Below are 16,366 nucleotides of genomic sequence, written 5' to 3' on the forward strand. Positions count from 1 at the left end.
GTACATTATGGAGTGGATGGGAGTCATTATCCAAGATGGCATGCAACTTGGACAGCATCCTCTTTTCAGACACCACCGTCAAAGAGTCTAGTTCCACCCCCACGACATTACTGGCCTTACGAATAAGTTTGTTGATTCTGTTGGTGTCTGCTACCCTCAGCCTGCTGCCCCAGCACACAACAGCAAACATGATAGCACTGGCCACCACAGACTTGTAGAACATCCTCAGCATCGTCCGGCAGATGTTAAAGGACCTCAGTTTCCTCAGGAAATAGAGACGGCTCTGACCCTTCTTGTAGATAGCCTCAGTGTTCTTTGGCCAGTCCAGTTTATTGTCCATTCGTATCCCCAGGTATTTGTAATCCTCCACTATGTCCACACTGACCCCTTGGATGGAAACAGGGGTCACCGGTGCCTTAGCCCTCCTCAGGTCCACCACCAGCTCCTTAGTCTTTTTCACATTAAACTGCAGATGATTCTGCTCGCACCATGTGACAAAGTTTCCCACCGTAGCCCCGTAAAAAAGATTGTTAGATCCCCTCTAAAACCTCTTCTTAAAATTGTATGTTCTGGTTATACATACATCTGCTATAGGAAAAAGTGCCTCCTCTTTACCCGCTTTACTCCTCTTTACCCTATCTAAGCCCCTCAAAATTTACATAGGCAACTGCATTTTCCATGAGGTTCCTCATCAGCATCTATCCAGCCTGTCTGTTCTCTCCTCACAGCTGTGTAACACCATGTCTCAGACACCATCCTAGTGAAATCCCATCTGCACCCTCTCCAGAGGAATCCTGTCCTGTCTTTATTGTGCTCGCTAAAATTACTCACAATATTCTAAATGTGGCCTCACCGATGCTTTATAAAGCTGTAGCGTAACTCAGATATATACGGTAATTAAATCCAGACCTATCTCTCGGTTTTATTTATGACTTATAATTTAAATTTTTATTATATTTACTATTGATTTGTACCCCAGGGAGCGCGAAGCTCAGAATCAAATATCGCTGTGATGATCGTACGCTCTAGTATCAATTGTTTGGTGACAATAAAGTATCTAAAGTAATTAAAGCCAGCTGTTCCTATGTTCAAAAATGTACAATATGTAAGGAGTAACTGATTGTAATGAATATTTTTTTAAAAAATACATTTTTATAGACCAGTGGACATTTGGGCATTTGGATGCATGTGCATTGAAATGGCGACAGGACGTCCCTTTCTGCCTGGAACCTCTGACTTAGACCAGATCCATAAGATAGTGACTCAAGTAGGTGAGTATAAAAGAAAGGGTAAGATAAGTGATACGTACCACACTATTAGTGCAAAATTCAACAAACCGTTTTTTTAAAATCACAGGATGTAATTTACACTGAATCGTAAGGATATTTCCAGTAGTACCAGAATATTAATATAATTTTATTGGAAGTGGTCATAATAAGTTAAATTGCACTTAAACTTCTATGTCAAGACTAAGAAAATTGATATACGTTAGTGGCTCCAATTTTCCCCCTTATGCTCCTATGATTTCTTATTTTCTGTTACTTTGCTGTTGATTATGACTCATGTTGAGCTATATTTCCTTATATATTTTCATCAAAACTAAAACCACAAGGCTACTAAACAGCTTCCTCCCACAGGCAGTCAGACTGCTAAATAGCTGCTCTACCTGACTCTGCATTTGGACACTTTTAACTTGCACTGGACACTTATAACTCATTTTTAACTGACATGTGGCTGTTGTGTTTTACTATTGATTGTTATGTTTATTATTTAGTGTTGCGTTTGTTATGTTATGATTGCTCTGCTCCTGGGAAACGCTGTCTCATTCTGCCCTGCAGAGCTGATGTACGGTTAGAATGAAAATAAAGTTTTTGAATCTTGAATCTTTGAATATCTGTAGTTCTCAGGTAAGATCCTGATGAAGGGTCTCAGCCTGAAACGTCAGCTCTTTATTCCTCTCTATAGGTGCTGCCTGATCTGCTGAGTTCCTCCAGAATTTTGTGTGTGTTACTCTGGATTTCCTGTAAAACCACTTGTGTTTAGTTTTCCAGTGCTTTTGCCAAAACATGCATTCCTGATGATGAGCTTAGAAAACGGGTTCACACACACACACACACACACACACACACACACACACACACACACACACACACACACACACACACACACACACACACACACACACACACACACACACACACACACACACACACACACACACACACTTCCCACCCCTTGTCCCCCCCAAACCCTGCCCAAAGACACCAATAAGCACACCAAATGAAAACCTGACAATATTAAATTGCTGCATTTCCAGTCACTATATTTCTGTAACACACCTAATGACATTTTTTATCCAGCATAACACTGGGGGACCACTTTCCTGCATTATTCATTAAAATGCAACTGTAGTCTTATTTGTATAAAATGAGCCTGTGATAGCATTAGCCATTAGCTATGCACAGAAGGACACAGTTGTTTATATTAGCTGATGGTGCATTTTTTAAACTTTGATTATAAATTTGGCATTTTCTCTGATAACTAAATACTTAATTAATGTCTTGATTTAGACTGTTCACAACTCCACTGAATTTTTTTGGATGCATTTGTGAATGCATGAATGCTGCATAAATATTGTTTACATATGTTCCAATCTCAATATTTAAATGTCTGCTTAAGTACTTCACATGTTAACTCCAAAGCATTAGACTTTGATATAAGGCAAGATAAAGCTTTAAGAAATATGAATTCTTGTAGCTGAAATTGTTTTTGACTTGAGCTGATGGATTTGCAATAAAGCTCATCCCTTTCTGTAGTCAATCATTTCAGATATTCTTTGAAGAGAGCCTGAAAAATAGAAGTCTATATTCTGTTTGATGTATATGTAAATAAAGGGGAAGGCTATTATCAATTGCTTTTAAATTTATTAGTGATAGTCTGAACATAAACCACTATTGCTTCACAAAATCTTTGTTAAAATCACAAAAGAAGGTGCATTATTCTAATTTACAAAGCTGTCATTACCAGCCATCCACTCCTGTTGGGAAATGGAGTTAGTTGTCATGGCTGCTGCAGTGATAAGGCTTTCACTTGGCTAGACTTGTGTTTCTTCCGAATGTGACTACATTACCTCACTTGATCCTGTTTCTCTGCACGTATGTTTGTAATACACCTGATAACAGCAGCTACTTCAGCTGTTTCTACTTATGTAATTTTCATAAAACATGTGCTATTCCTTCACATCGACTTTCTCCATCAGGATGCCAATTTTAGAGTGGGCATCAACAATAATTTAAACCCCAGGATCACCATCCTCACGGCCATACCGCATCAAATATCACACATTGTCAAATTGTAACTGGGAACCATCATTAGGGATACTCAATACAATTCAAATCAATGTTCAAAGTAAATTTATTATCAAAGTACCTATTTGTCACAATATACAACCCTGAGATTCATTTTCTTGTGGGCACTCACAGTAAATACAAGAAACACAATAGAATCAACGAAAGACAGTACCCAACAGGACAACCAACCAATGTGCATAAGACAACAAACAGTGCAAACGCAAAAAGATAAAAAGAAGTAATAATAATAATAAATTCAAATAGTGTTTTTTCTAAAGATATAAACACAAACTTTGGACTAGATATGTGCAGAATATTAAACATAAAGAAATGTGCACTAGAGCGAATAGAAAACAAACAAAAGCAGTAGGGTACAATAAAACCAATGGCTGAATATGCAACATGTAAATATCTGGGATATCAACAAGCAAAGTAAGTAGATCATATTGAAATAAAGGGAAAACTTTCAGCAGAAATTGCTTCAAGGTTTTAGAAATTCTGCCAAACAGAGCTCAATAGTAAAAATATAACAAAGGCAATAAATATGTTCACTATTCCCGTATTAACATATTCTTTTGACATAATATTTTGGTCTAAAACCAATCTGGAAAATTTACAAAGAAAAATAAGAACTGAAACAACAAATTTTAGAAAACACTGTGTACTCTTAAACACACTTAGATTAACACTACGTAGGACAAAAAGAGGAAGAGGAATAAAATACGTAAAAATTACACAACAGTCAGATAAAACTTCTAAGGGTATATTTTCATTAATGAAAACAGGATTGAGCACTCCACTCGAGCTCATACAATTTTGATAAGAAGTACACATCATGAAACTTAAACGAAAGCGCAGCCCAGAAAAATGAAGAAATTATGACTAGAGAAGAAAAAGTTAACCAATGGAAGAGCACGACCCTACATGGAAGACATCTCCACAATCTGAGCCGACTTAATGTCGACAAGGACGTGCCAAACGCCAGGCTCAGAGTTGGAGACATCTTCCCAGAAACAGAGGGTTCCTGGTGGCAATACAGGACCAGGTGGTTAACACAAAAAAAATCATCAAAATACAAAATAAAATACCAACAATTTCAAGAGAATAAATGTAGAAAATGCCAAGATCCAACATGTTACAGGATCCTGAAGCAGTTTAACTCTGTTTAATTACTTACACAGGAACAATCATGTTTACCAAAATCCTGATTTAAAAGACACTATTCTATACTATAAATACAAGCCTAATCCAGTTTTCGAGCAGAGTCATACAAATTATATTATGACCAATCCATTATTATGGATAGGACAATCCATAATAACTGTCCAGATGAAATATTACAGGACATTACTTAATAGATATAGCCATTCCAAATTCACATAACGTACAGAAATTAATAAGTGGAAAACACCAGAAATATGCTGAATTGAAACAGGAAATTGAAAGACTTTGGAACATGAACAGAGTACACATTGTCCCAATAGTAATATCTACAACTGGTATCATCCAAAGTCACTACACAATAGGATTAAACAATTAGGCCAACACAGCGATAGTTATGTAAATCTTCAGAAAGCAACAACACTAAACACCACTAGAATGGTCTGAAAGTTCCTATCAATTGAGAAATATGTGTGTTGGGCTATTTGGCTATGTCTGTAACTCAGGTTTTACTAGCTTGAGCTGAGAAAAAAATAAATATTGGGAACATCAGATGAAGAGTCCTTGAAAGTGAGTCCATAGGTTGTGGGAACAGTTCAGTGATGGAGTGAATGAAGTTATCCCCTCTGGTTCAGGAGCCTAATGTTTGAGAGGTAATAACTGTTCCTAAACCTGGTGGTGTGGGTCCCAAGGCTCCTGTATCTATTCCTGATGAGAAGACAGCATGGCCTGGATTGATAGGGACCTTGATGATGATTGCTGCTTTCCTGCGACAGCGCTTCACGTAGCTGTTCTCAATGGCGGGGAGGGCTTTACCCATGATAGACTGGACCGTATCCACTACTTTTGTAGGATTTTCTGTCCAGGGGTGTTTCCATACCAGGCTGTGACCCAAACAGTCAATATACTCCTCTCCACATCTATAGAGATCTGTCACAGTTTTAAATGATGTTGAATTATTCCAAACTCCTAAGAAAGTAGAGGCAGTGCCATACTTTCTTCATAATGGCATTGACTGTATGTGCCAGGCTCAGGACAAGCCCTCTGAAATGATAACACCAAGAAATTCGAAGTTGCTGACCCTCTCCACCTCTGATCCCCCAATGAGAACTGGTTCGTGAACCTCTGGTGTCCTCCTCCTGAGGTCAATGAGGTTAATTATCACCACCTTTGACTCGGCCAATGGCAGTGGTGTTGTCAGCACATTTAAATGTGGCATTGGAGCTGTGCTTAGCCTCACAGTCATAAGTGTAAAGCGAGTAGAGCACACAGCCTTGTGGTACATCTGTGCTGATAGTGATTGTGGAGGAGACATTGCTGCCAATCCGAACTGATTGGGATATGCAAATGAGGAAATTGAAGATCCAGTTGCACAAGGAGGTATTGAGACCAAGGTCTTGAGGTTTATTGATTAGTTTTGAGGGGATGATAGGATTGAATGCCGAGCTATAGTCGATAAAGAGCATCCTGATGTGTGCATCTTTGCTGTCCAGATGTTCCAGCGTTGAGTGAAGAGCCAATGAGATGGCATCTGCTGTAGACCTATTGTAATGGTAGGCAAATTCAAGTGGATCCATGTCACTTCTCAGGCAGGAGTTGATATGTTTCATCACCAACCTCTCAAAGCACTTCATCACAGTGGACGTAAGTGATGATAGTCTAGTACGAGAACAAAATAGAAGGAAGAAAGATTGGATAGTAGCAAGGGAATGTAGGATAAAAATGAAAATAGAAGTGTTGAGATAATTTATGAACCTCCTACAGTAATTAGTTCAATTGTGAGATGAATGCAGCATATATTTGATAAGGGGCCAAATGTACACCTTTAAGAAGCAATTGGATGAATGTTAGAATCATTTTAATCAGCACAAAAACAGACCAGCTGGTCTACAGAGTCCACATCAAAAAAAAATTATTTAGTTTACTCCCACTTCCCAGATCAGTTTTCTCTGTATCCCTGTCAGTAAGACTTTAAGCTCCTATCCAAGTACCTCTTGCCTCCACCACCCTCTCAAGCAGGGAGTCCAGACCTTCCACTGTAGGCATCACCATCCCTTCCGCCCTCCAACCCTTCACACACAGTACATTAAAAAAAATCCCACATTTCCTGATTATTCTACCAATGAAAAATATACAGAATGCCCCTTAATTTCTGATCTCACTGCCAAGAGAGAAATGTCATTTGTATTCATCTTTCCTTGGCCTCCCACAATTTTGGACACTTTAGTGAAGTCTCTCCTCTATCTCTTTTGCTACAAAGAAAGTAACTGCTGCATCTTTTCATAGCCATAACTCTCTAGAAACATTTTGATAAGCCTTCTCTGCAAAATCAGCAACTTTTGGAATACAGCTTTTAATTAGGGAAGCAGAGTTACCAGGAATTTTAGAATGCTTGATTGTCATCATTATTTCTGCAACGAAATGTGGCCCATAAAGGACCAAGTGCAAAATTGCCGCTCAGGGTAAAGATGAAATAATGGTCAATTAGCTATGTATTAATTCAGATTAATAATGATCTGTTTGAGGACACTTACAGTTTAATTATTAATGTGAGCTAACTTCTGAGCTGTCTTATTTTAATCTGCATTCTTTATTTTGATCAGGAAACTTAACGCCACGCCTCAAGAATCTTTTTAGCAAAAATCCTATATTTGCCGGGGTATGTCTACCAGACATCCAGAGACCAGAATCACCAGAAAAGAAGCTGGCAAAATGTAATCCTTTGTTGACTCTGCTGGTGAAGGTAAAAGTGTTTGAGGTGATGAATAATCAACAAATATCAGTAGGACGTCTTCTGTGACAACTAAGTTTTCCTAAAAAGAGGGTTTCAGTTCACAAAATACTACCCAGTGATTGAAAGGAAAACACAGTGCTTACTCATGTTTCTCACTCAGCTACTGTTACTTATTACAAACGGCTGAACTTGGAAACTATTGAGCTCCATCGAAGTTTCTCCTATATTGTGTCATGAAATTCCATTTAAATGTTCACTGCAGGAACAGTGAAATGGTGGGGAAAGAAACCAAAGGTGTGGTGTGTGGGGAGGGGAATAAAATGGGGGGGGGATTGACAGGGGGGTTTATTCCTACTGTCTTTAACCTTATCCTATTTCTTACTGCAATGCCAGTGTGAGTCCAGGCAAAGAGTTTGAAACTGATGCATAAACTAGATCTTTAATGTCAGTGGTGATATTTTTCGTATGGATATTCAAAATCCTTATAATTCTTAGAAGTGAGCTGTCAATTTGTTAGGGGACAGAGACAAAGAGTGCATTCTACAAAGCAGCAGGCTCCACACTTACAACCCATTGCCTTTAAACAGGTGCCAAGACGTGCCCCCGAGTGTTGCAGGTGCTCACCATCTGTATTCAGATGGCTGAACTTCCCGCTATTGCGACTCAGTGGTCTCTGGTGAATGTGATTCTGACATCATAACCTTAGCATGCGCAGCACCGCCATCTGGGAGGAGATACTGTGCTCGACAATATGGTGAAGCTAAATTAACAATGGTGCAGATGCACCTGCTAACTCAGCATTATCTCCAGATTAGATGCGTGCATTAGTTCCAGACCACTGCATATCTTTCATGCAGTTAAATGATCACCTTGTGTCTACTGGAGAACAGCAGACTTTCAGAATCAACTTTTAAAACCATGCACAGAATACAGAAATACGAATACAGATCCAAAAATCCCATGTTTCTAAGATACTGCCTAAAATGTCAGATATCCGAAGACCTATAAATTATTGACATTCATGCCTGTCCATTCGTAAGTGCACGAATGCTGTCTCTCTGACATTTGGCCCATTTTCACAAACCTACAGAGAGTAATGTATGCTCTCACATTCCCACGGTCACATTCTCGTGTGGAGTTTTATTGGAGACAGTCACATACCCTACTCTCAATCATACAGTCAGTGGCTATAAAAGACCCTGTTGTACCATTTGTGGAGCAGAGAATTGTTTACATCTGTTCACTTTTAGCATGTTCGCCAACATTCCCAATAGCAGAATAACTTTATTTAACTTGTAATCCTGGAGATGTTGGTCTGTGCAAATTTACTACTGTTTTCGTTTAAGTAGCAAGAGTCACCAGACTTCATATTGATTTATGTTTGGGTGTCTCTGGGTGACGTATGGGAAAGAAAGAATATAGTTTTATTGCTGACATTAGGATGTCCCAAAGAACTTTAAGTGCTTTTGAATTCTGGTCACAACTGCAATTTAGGAAATAATACTATGAGATTCTACAAACAGCAATTTTTGACTACAGAATCAGTATTCTTTAAATGCTGATTGAGAAGTAAATATTCTCAAACTTTGAAATGAAAATAATTCCCTTTCTCTTCAAAATAGTACCAAGAAAACTTTTACATACACTTCAAAAGGCAGACAGGACCTCAGCTAAACAAAAGCAACTCCAATTGAGTTGCCTGCGACTATACTCTCTGGAATTCAGAAGAATGAGAGGGGATCTTATAGAAACATACAAAGTTTTGAAAGGGATAGATAAGATAGAAGTAGGAAAGTTGTTTCCATTGGTAGGTGAGACTAGAACTAGGGGACATTGCCTCAAGATTCAGGGGAGAAGATTTAGGATGGAGATGAGGAGAAACTGTTTTTCCCAGAGAATGGTGAATCTGTGGAATTCTCTACCCAGGGAAGCAGTTGAGGCTACTTCACTAAATATATTTAAGAAACAGTTAGATAGATTTTTACATAGTAAGGTTATGGGGAAAAGGCAGGTAGATCGAGCTAAGTTTACGGACAGATCAGCCATGATCTTATTAAATGGCAGGGCAGGCTTGATGGGCTGGATAGCCTACTCCTGCTCCTATTTCTTATGTTCAATAATTCAGTACAAATTAGGTACTGCACTAGAATGCAAGTTTAGAGTTTTGTACTCAGGCCTCTGGAGTAGAACTTGAAGTCACAATGTCTGACTTGGAGAGGAACGTGCAATTTAGATAGATAGATGATAGATAGATAGATAGATACTTTATTCATCCCCATGGGGAAATTCAACATTTTTTTCCAATGTCCCTTACACTTGTTGTAGCAAAAACTCATTACATACAATACTTAACTCAGTAATAATATGATATGCATCTAAATAGCTTTAAAAAAAGTTCTTAAGTCCTGGCAGTTGAATTGTAAAGCCTAATGGCATTGGGGAGTATTGACCTCTTCATCCTGTCTGAGGAGCATTGCATCGACAGTAACCTGTCGCTGAAACTGCTTCTCTGTCTCTGGATGGTGCTATGTAGAGGATGTTCAGGGTTTTCCATAATTGACCGTAGCCTACTCAGCGCCCTTCGCTCAGCTACCGATGTTAAACTCTCCAGTACTTTGCCCACGACAGAGCCCGCCTTCCTTACCAGCTTATTAAGACGTGAGGCGTCCTTCTTTTTAATGCTTCCTCCCCAACACGCCACCACAAAGAAGAGGGCGCTCTCAACAACTGACCTATAGAACATCTTCAGCATCTCACTGCAGACATTGAATGACGCCAACCTTCTAAGGAAGTACAGTCGACTCTGTGCCTTCCTGCACAAGGCATCTGTGTTGGCAGTCCAGTCTAGCTTCTCATCTAACTGTACTCCCAGATACTTGTAGGTCTTAACCTGCTCCACACATTCTCCATTAATGATCACTGGCTCCATATGAGGCCTAGATCTCCTAAAGTCCACCACCATCTCCTTGGTCTTGGTGATATTGAGACGCAGGTAGTTTGAGTTGCACCATATCACAAAGTCCTGTATCAGTTTCCTATACTCCTCCTCCTGTCCATTCCTGACACACCCCACTATGGCCGTGTCATCAGTGAACTTCTGCACATGGCAGGACTCCGAGTTATATTGGAAGTCTGATGTGTACAGGGTGAACAGGACCGGAGAGAGTACGGTTCCCTGTGGCGCTCCTGTGCTGCTGACCACCGTGTCAGACCTACAGTCTCCCAACCGCACATACTGAGGTTTACTGAACTAGTGAACTAATGAAGAGCCATGTGAATGAAGTGCCTTTATATCTTATACGTAGTTAAGTTTCCTTCGTAAAGTGAGGCTCTTTCAGGAGAGTACCCAGTTGAAATGGTTTCATTTAACGAGTCCTGAATAAAGGCGCTGAATTCTGGACAGAATGCTGCAGCTTTTGGGAACATGGCTAATTACCTGTTTTGTGCTTTATTTGTTAAAATCAGAGCTTTTAGTTCGCCATGGTTAGAATTTTGTTTGGATGTAATGATTGATTGGAAACATGATGTTTTTACAGAGATGCTTACAGATGGATGCAGACAAGAGAGCTTCATCCACAGAGCTTCTAAAACACGAATATTTCACAGCAGATGGATTCTCAGAAAAGTGAGGACTTTTAAATGAGAAAGAAAACTATTTTAGTTGATATTTCAAACATTACTATTAATTCCTTTCTAAATGATTCAAGAAAAATCTACTCAGTAATGAGAGAATAACATCAATTTGCAGAATTCAATTTTTAAAAATTATGATCATATTCGATCCCTTTTCTCTCTAACTGGTTACCAGCAAGTCATGAACCAAGTGCAGTGCAGTGAGGAAACAAGTATTTATGTCTCTATCAGCCCCTTCGTCTGGATATTTGAGAAGGAGAGATGCTTGCTGTGGGAAGTGGGTTGGGATGATTAGGAAGAAGGTTAATGTATGGGCGGCAAACATGAGGAAATCTGCAGATGCTGGAAATTCAAGCAACACACACAAAATCCTGGTGGAACACAGCAGGCCAAGCAGCATCTATAGGAAGAAGTACAGTGGACGTTTCAGGCCGAGACCCTTCGTCAGGACTAACTGAAAGAAGAGATAGTAAGAGATTTGGAAGTGGGAGGGGGAGGGGGAGACCCGAAATGATAGGAGAAGACTGGAGAGGGAAGGATGAAGCTAAGAGCTGGAAAGCTGATTGGCAAAAGGGATTCACAGCTAGAGAAGAGGGAGTATCATAGGATGGGAGACCTTTGAAGAAAGAAAGGGGAAGGGGAGCACCAGAGGAAGATGGAGAACAGGTAAGGAGTTATTGTGAGAGGGAAAGAGAAAAAAATTATTAAGAATTAAAAATTAGGGATGGGGTAAGAAGGGGAGAAGGGATATTAACAGAAGTTAGAGAAATCAATGTTCATGCCGTCAGGTTGGAGGCTGCCCAGATAAGGTGTTGTTCCTCCAACCTGAGTGTGGCTTCATCTTGACAGTAGAGGAGGCCATGGATAGACATATCAGAATGGGAATGGGACGTGGAATTAAAATGTGTGGCCACTGGGAGATCCTGCTTTCTCTGGTGGACCGAGCGTAGGTGTTCAGCGAAACGGTCTCCCAGTCTGTGTCGGGTCTCACTAATATATAAAAGGCCACACCGGGAGCACCGGACGCAGTATACCACACCAGCCAACTCACAGGTGAAGTGTCGCCTCACCTGGAAGGACTGTCTGGGGCCCTGAATGGTGGCGAGGGAGGAAGTGTAAGGGCAGGTGTAGCACTTGTTCCGCTTACAAGGATAAGTGCCAGGAGGGAGATCGGTGGGAAGGGATGGGGGGACGAGTGGACAAGGGAGTCGCATAGGGAGCGATCCCTGCGGAAAGCGGGGGGGGGGGGGAGGGAAAGATGTGCTTGGTATTGGGATCCCGTTGCAGGTGGCGGAAAGTTTACGGAGAATTATATGTTGGACCTGGAGGCTGGTGGGGTGGTAGGTGAGGACAAGAGGAACCCTATCCCTAATGGGGTGGTGGGAGGATGGGGTGAGGGCAGATGTGCGGGAAATGGGAGAGATGCGTTTGAGAGCAGATTTGTTGATGGAAGAAGGAAAGCCCCTTTGTTTAAAAAAGGAAGACATCTCCTTCGTCCTGGAATGAAAAGCCTCATCCTGAGAGCAGATGCGGCGGAGGTAGAGGAATTGCGAGAAGGGGATAGTATTTTTGCAGGTAACAGGGTGGGAAGAGGGATAATCTAGGTAGCTGTGAGAGTCCATGGGCTTATAGTAGACATCAGTAGATAAGCTATCTCCAGAGATAGAGACAGAGAGATCAAGGAAGGGGAGGGAGGTGTCGGGAATGGACCAGGTAAATTTGAGGGCAGGGTGGAAGTTGGAGGCAAAGTTAATGAAGTCGACGAGCTCAGCACGCGTGCAGGAAGCAGCGCCAATGCAGTCGTTGATGTAGCGAAGGAAAAGTGGGGGGCGGATACCCGTATAGGCTTGTTCCACTGTATGGACTGTTCCACATAGCCAACAAAAGGGCAGGCAGAGCTGGGACCCATATGGGTACCCATGGCTAACCTTTAGTTTGAAGGAAGTGGGAGGAGCCAAAGGAGAAATTATTAAGAGTAAGGACCAATTCCACTAGACAGAGGAGAGTGGTGGTAGAAGGGAACTGGTTGGGTCTGGAATCCCAAAAGAAACGGAGAGCTTTGAGACCTTCCTGGTGGGGGATGGAGGTATATAGGGACTGGACATCATTGGTGAAAATAAGACAATGGGGGCCAGGGAACTTGAAATCATTGAGTTGTTGGGCAGAGTTGCTCTCCTCATACCTGAGCTTTACAGTGGTTCTGAGAAGTAATAAATGAAGGTTACATTTGCTAAATGCAGAAACTGAAAACAATCATGGGAAGGGAATAGATAAAAGTGGAGGTTTGCCTTTCTTGAGGAATGTTGTCTTGAAAAGTGCGAAAATACTGTTGGTGGCGATAGAGGAGTAAACTAGTGTACTCAGACTTTTGGCAAAAAAAGGGATGATGTGCTTTTTGATGACATTGCAGCTGATGTGGCAGAAATGGCAACAGATAATCTACTTAATTGGAGAGTGATGGTGCGGAAGATAAGGGCAAGGGAATTTTTTTTCAGTTTTCTGGAAGGGAGGGAAAGGATTGAAAGCAGAAAGTGGTAATACAAAGGATGGGGGTGCTATCAACTTCAATGTAGGGAAACTTCAGCTGAGGGGAAAGAATGATTGACTTGGAAGGGGGCTTGCCAGGACAAATAATTCAAAGGTATGGAAACGGAGAATAAAATGGAGTCATTACAAAAAGCTTAAGGAGGAGTGATATGGTCAATATAGCTATGGGTCTGCTGATCCTAGGACTGACAGTGTTGCTGATCTATACCCTAAAATTGTCATCATGATGGTGCACGGCAATGCAAAGAAATTGCACAACTTTCATGAAAATTATGTAGTTAGGATTAAGAAAGTAAAACCAAGTAGCTGATGTTATTAAATATATTGCACACATAGGTGGGGAGAAAGGGAGGTAATATTGGGATTCAGAGTAATGCTAAGCAGTGTGAAATGATGTTTATATCAGCAGGCTCGCTTGTGAGTTTGGGTGGAGGCTGAGACAAGCTGTGTGGATTAGGAGAACGAAGCTTGAGGTTGTAAAGGCGCCAGAGAAACACAGACCTAATTTTCAGTGATGGGATCCAGTGGGAGATCTTAGGAAATGCCAGTAAGTTGTAATTGAGCCTCCAGCTAGGCAGAGCTGAGTTTGCTAAGCAACAACATCACTGTCTCCGTTAGCATATCCTGGTTAGGGTGCTGCAGCCTCAGGTGGTAATAAGATAGGAATTGTCACACTTACAGTTTGCAATGATGAGGTAAAAGGCCAGCGAGGAGTGTGCAGCTCTGAAAATGGGGTAAGGGTCCAACATGCCAGTGAAGGGCCATGGTCAAAGAAATGTCTCTGGAGGTGGACACAGCTGGAGAATAGGTAGAACTCATGTTGAGATCAAAATTTGTTGATATTCGTGTGGAAGGGAATGAAGCTTGAGAACTCTTCTGAGAACTGAATATCGGGTTTGCAGACAGAATCAGAATAGACAAAGAATCCAAGATAATGTGTGAAACTTGTAGAATCAAGAGAGTTAGCAGCTAGAGATGGGAAATAAAGACACAGAGAATGATGGATTATATCCTAGAGCTGTTGAAACTTGCAAATCTTTGACATCTGTAAGTAAGAACATTTTTGTGAAAAGGTTAATTAAGATGCTTGTCAGATAATAATTATATTTTACCGTGAAAATACATCTTACTTTGTCCTGGAATGCACTGGAAAATGTTTAGAAAGCCGGCAGACTAACCAGTGGAGACTTGAATAACATGTATAGACTGCAGGGCATACTAGTTGGGAACTGAAAATGTTGCTTCAATGAATCAGGCTAGTGATGAAACTAAATGTTATTTGCAGAAGTTAACTTAGATTTCTTCATTAATTAAAAACACTGCAGATGCTGGAATTTTCGAATGATACCAGAAAACGCTGGAAGCACTCAATATGTAAGGCAGTATCTTGAAAAAGGATATCCTTGTATTTCCAGATTTATCCCAGAGATTCAAGCTCAGGTCCTCAAGGATATGAAAGATAATCTGCTGTTGATTAGAAAACGTAAAAACATCAGCAAAGAAATTTCAGAATATGAGAAGACACTGCTAGCTATAAAACAATGCACTAAAAAGCATGGAAAGGTGTGTTACTTTTGTTCCATTACAATTCTAAACCTCTTGTTTGAGTGAACATTTATTGACAGTGATTTTAGAAAAAGGATTGCTGACTGCAACAGGAGTTAGAGAATAATATTTTGTTGCTAGAATGTGAGGTAGAATCAAACCTGCATTATTGGTGGGGTGGGGGGAATCTTTTTTGCCACTAGCTGTGAGGACCTAACTTGAAACATTTTTGGATGACCCCTGCTGATCAACTTGAACCTACATTAGTGAAGCTCCAAACTGCTGCTAGTAGAATTAAACCTTAATTTATAGGATGACTTGTTTGGCAGATGTTGCATGGGTACTTGAGCTGGGGTGAAGTGGATTGTGGGTCATGGGTAAGACGAGGCTGTGAAACTGGTGTGTTAACAAGAAACAGCTTCAAGTAGCAACTGATAGGAAGGGAAATATGTGTAGAACCTTATAGTGTTAATGTTATTTCCAGTTAAAGCAAAAGATTTACAAACGCTACATCTGCCAAACTGGCCACTCTATTGTGGTTTTAAAAGCTCAAACACGAGGAAATCTGCAGATGCTGTAATTCAAGCAACACACACAAAATGCTGGTGGAACACAGCAGGTCAGGCAGCGTCTATAGGGAGAAGCGCTGTCGACGTTTCAGTCCGAGACCCTTTGTCAGGACTAACTGAAAGGAAAGATAGTAAGAGATTTGAAAGTAGGAGGGGGAGGGGGAGATCCAAAATGATAGAAGACAAGAAGGGCAGGGATAAAGCTAAGAGCTGGAAAGGTGATTGGCAAAAGGGATACACAGCTGAAGAAGGGAGAGGATCATGGGATGGGAGGCCTAGGGATAAAGAAAGGGGGAGGGGAGCACCAGTGGGAGATGGAGAACAGGCAAGGAATGATTGTGAGAGGGACAGAAAGAGATAAAAAAGGAAGAGAGAAAAAAAGAAAAAAGTGGGGGGATGAATAAACAAACAAACAAATAAATAAATAAATAAATATGTCAGGGATGGGGTAAGAAGGGTAGGAGGGGCATTAACAGAAGTTAGAGAAATCAATGTTCATGCCATCAGGTTGGAGGCTACCCAGATGGTACATAAGGTGTTGTTCCTCGAGCTTGAGTGTGGCTTCATCTAGACAGTAGAGGAGGCCATGGATAGACATATCAGAATGGGAATGGGACGTAGAAATAAAATGTGTGGCCACTGGGAGATCCTGCTTTCTCTGGCGGACAGACAATAGACAATAGACAATAGGTGCAGAAGTAGACCATTCAGCCCTTCGAGCCTGCACCGCCATTCTGAGATCATGGCTGGTCACCTACTATCAATACCCGGTTCCTGCCTTGTCCCCATATCCCTTGATTCCCCTATCCATAAGATACCTATCTAGC

The 16,366-nt window shown here is 40.9% G+C and overlaps 1 protein-coding gene across 1 annotated transcript in view; it reads left to right on the forward strand.

The window, feature by feature from the left end:
* The window catches only part of LOC140739561 (cyclin-dependent kinase-like 2), a 74,912-nt gene that overhangs the window by 11,790 nt on the left and 46,756 nt on the right, over positions 1 to 16,366 (forward strand). The window contains exons 5-8 of the mRNA XM_073067956.1: positions 1,159 to 1,271; positions 7,115 to 7,254; positions 10,782 to 10,870; positions 14,841 to 14,988. Coding sequence (XP_072924057.1) covers positions 1,159 to 1,271; positions 7,115 to 7,254; positions 10,782 to 10,870; positions 14,841 to 14,988 — 490 coding nt within the window. The remainder of the gene's footprint in view (positions 1 to 1,158; positions 1,272 to 7,114; positions 7,255 to 10,781; positions 10,871 to 14,840; positions 14,989 to 16,366) is intronic.

The sequence above is a fragment of the Hemitrygon akajei genome, chromosome 15 (assembly GCF_048418815.1).
Source record: "Hemitrygon akajei chromosome 15, sHemAka1.3, whole genome shotgun sequence".
In the NCBI taxonomy this organism is placed as follows: Eukaryota; Metazoa; Chordata; class Chondrichthyes; order Myliobatiformes; family Dasyatidae; genus Hemitrygon; species Hemitrygon akajei.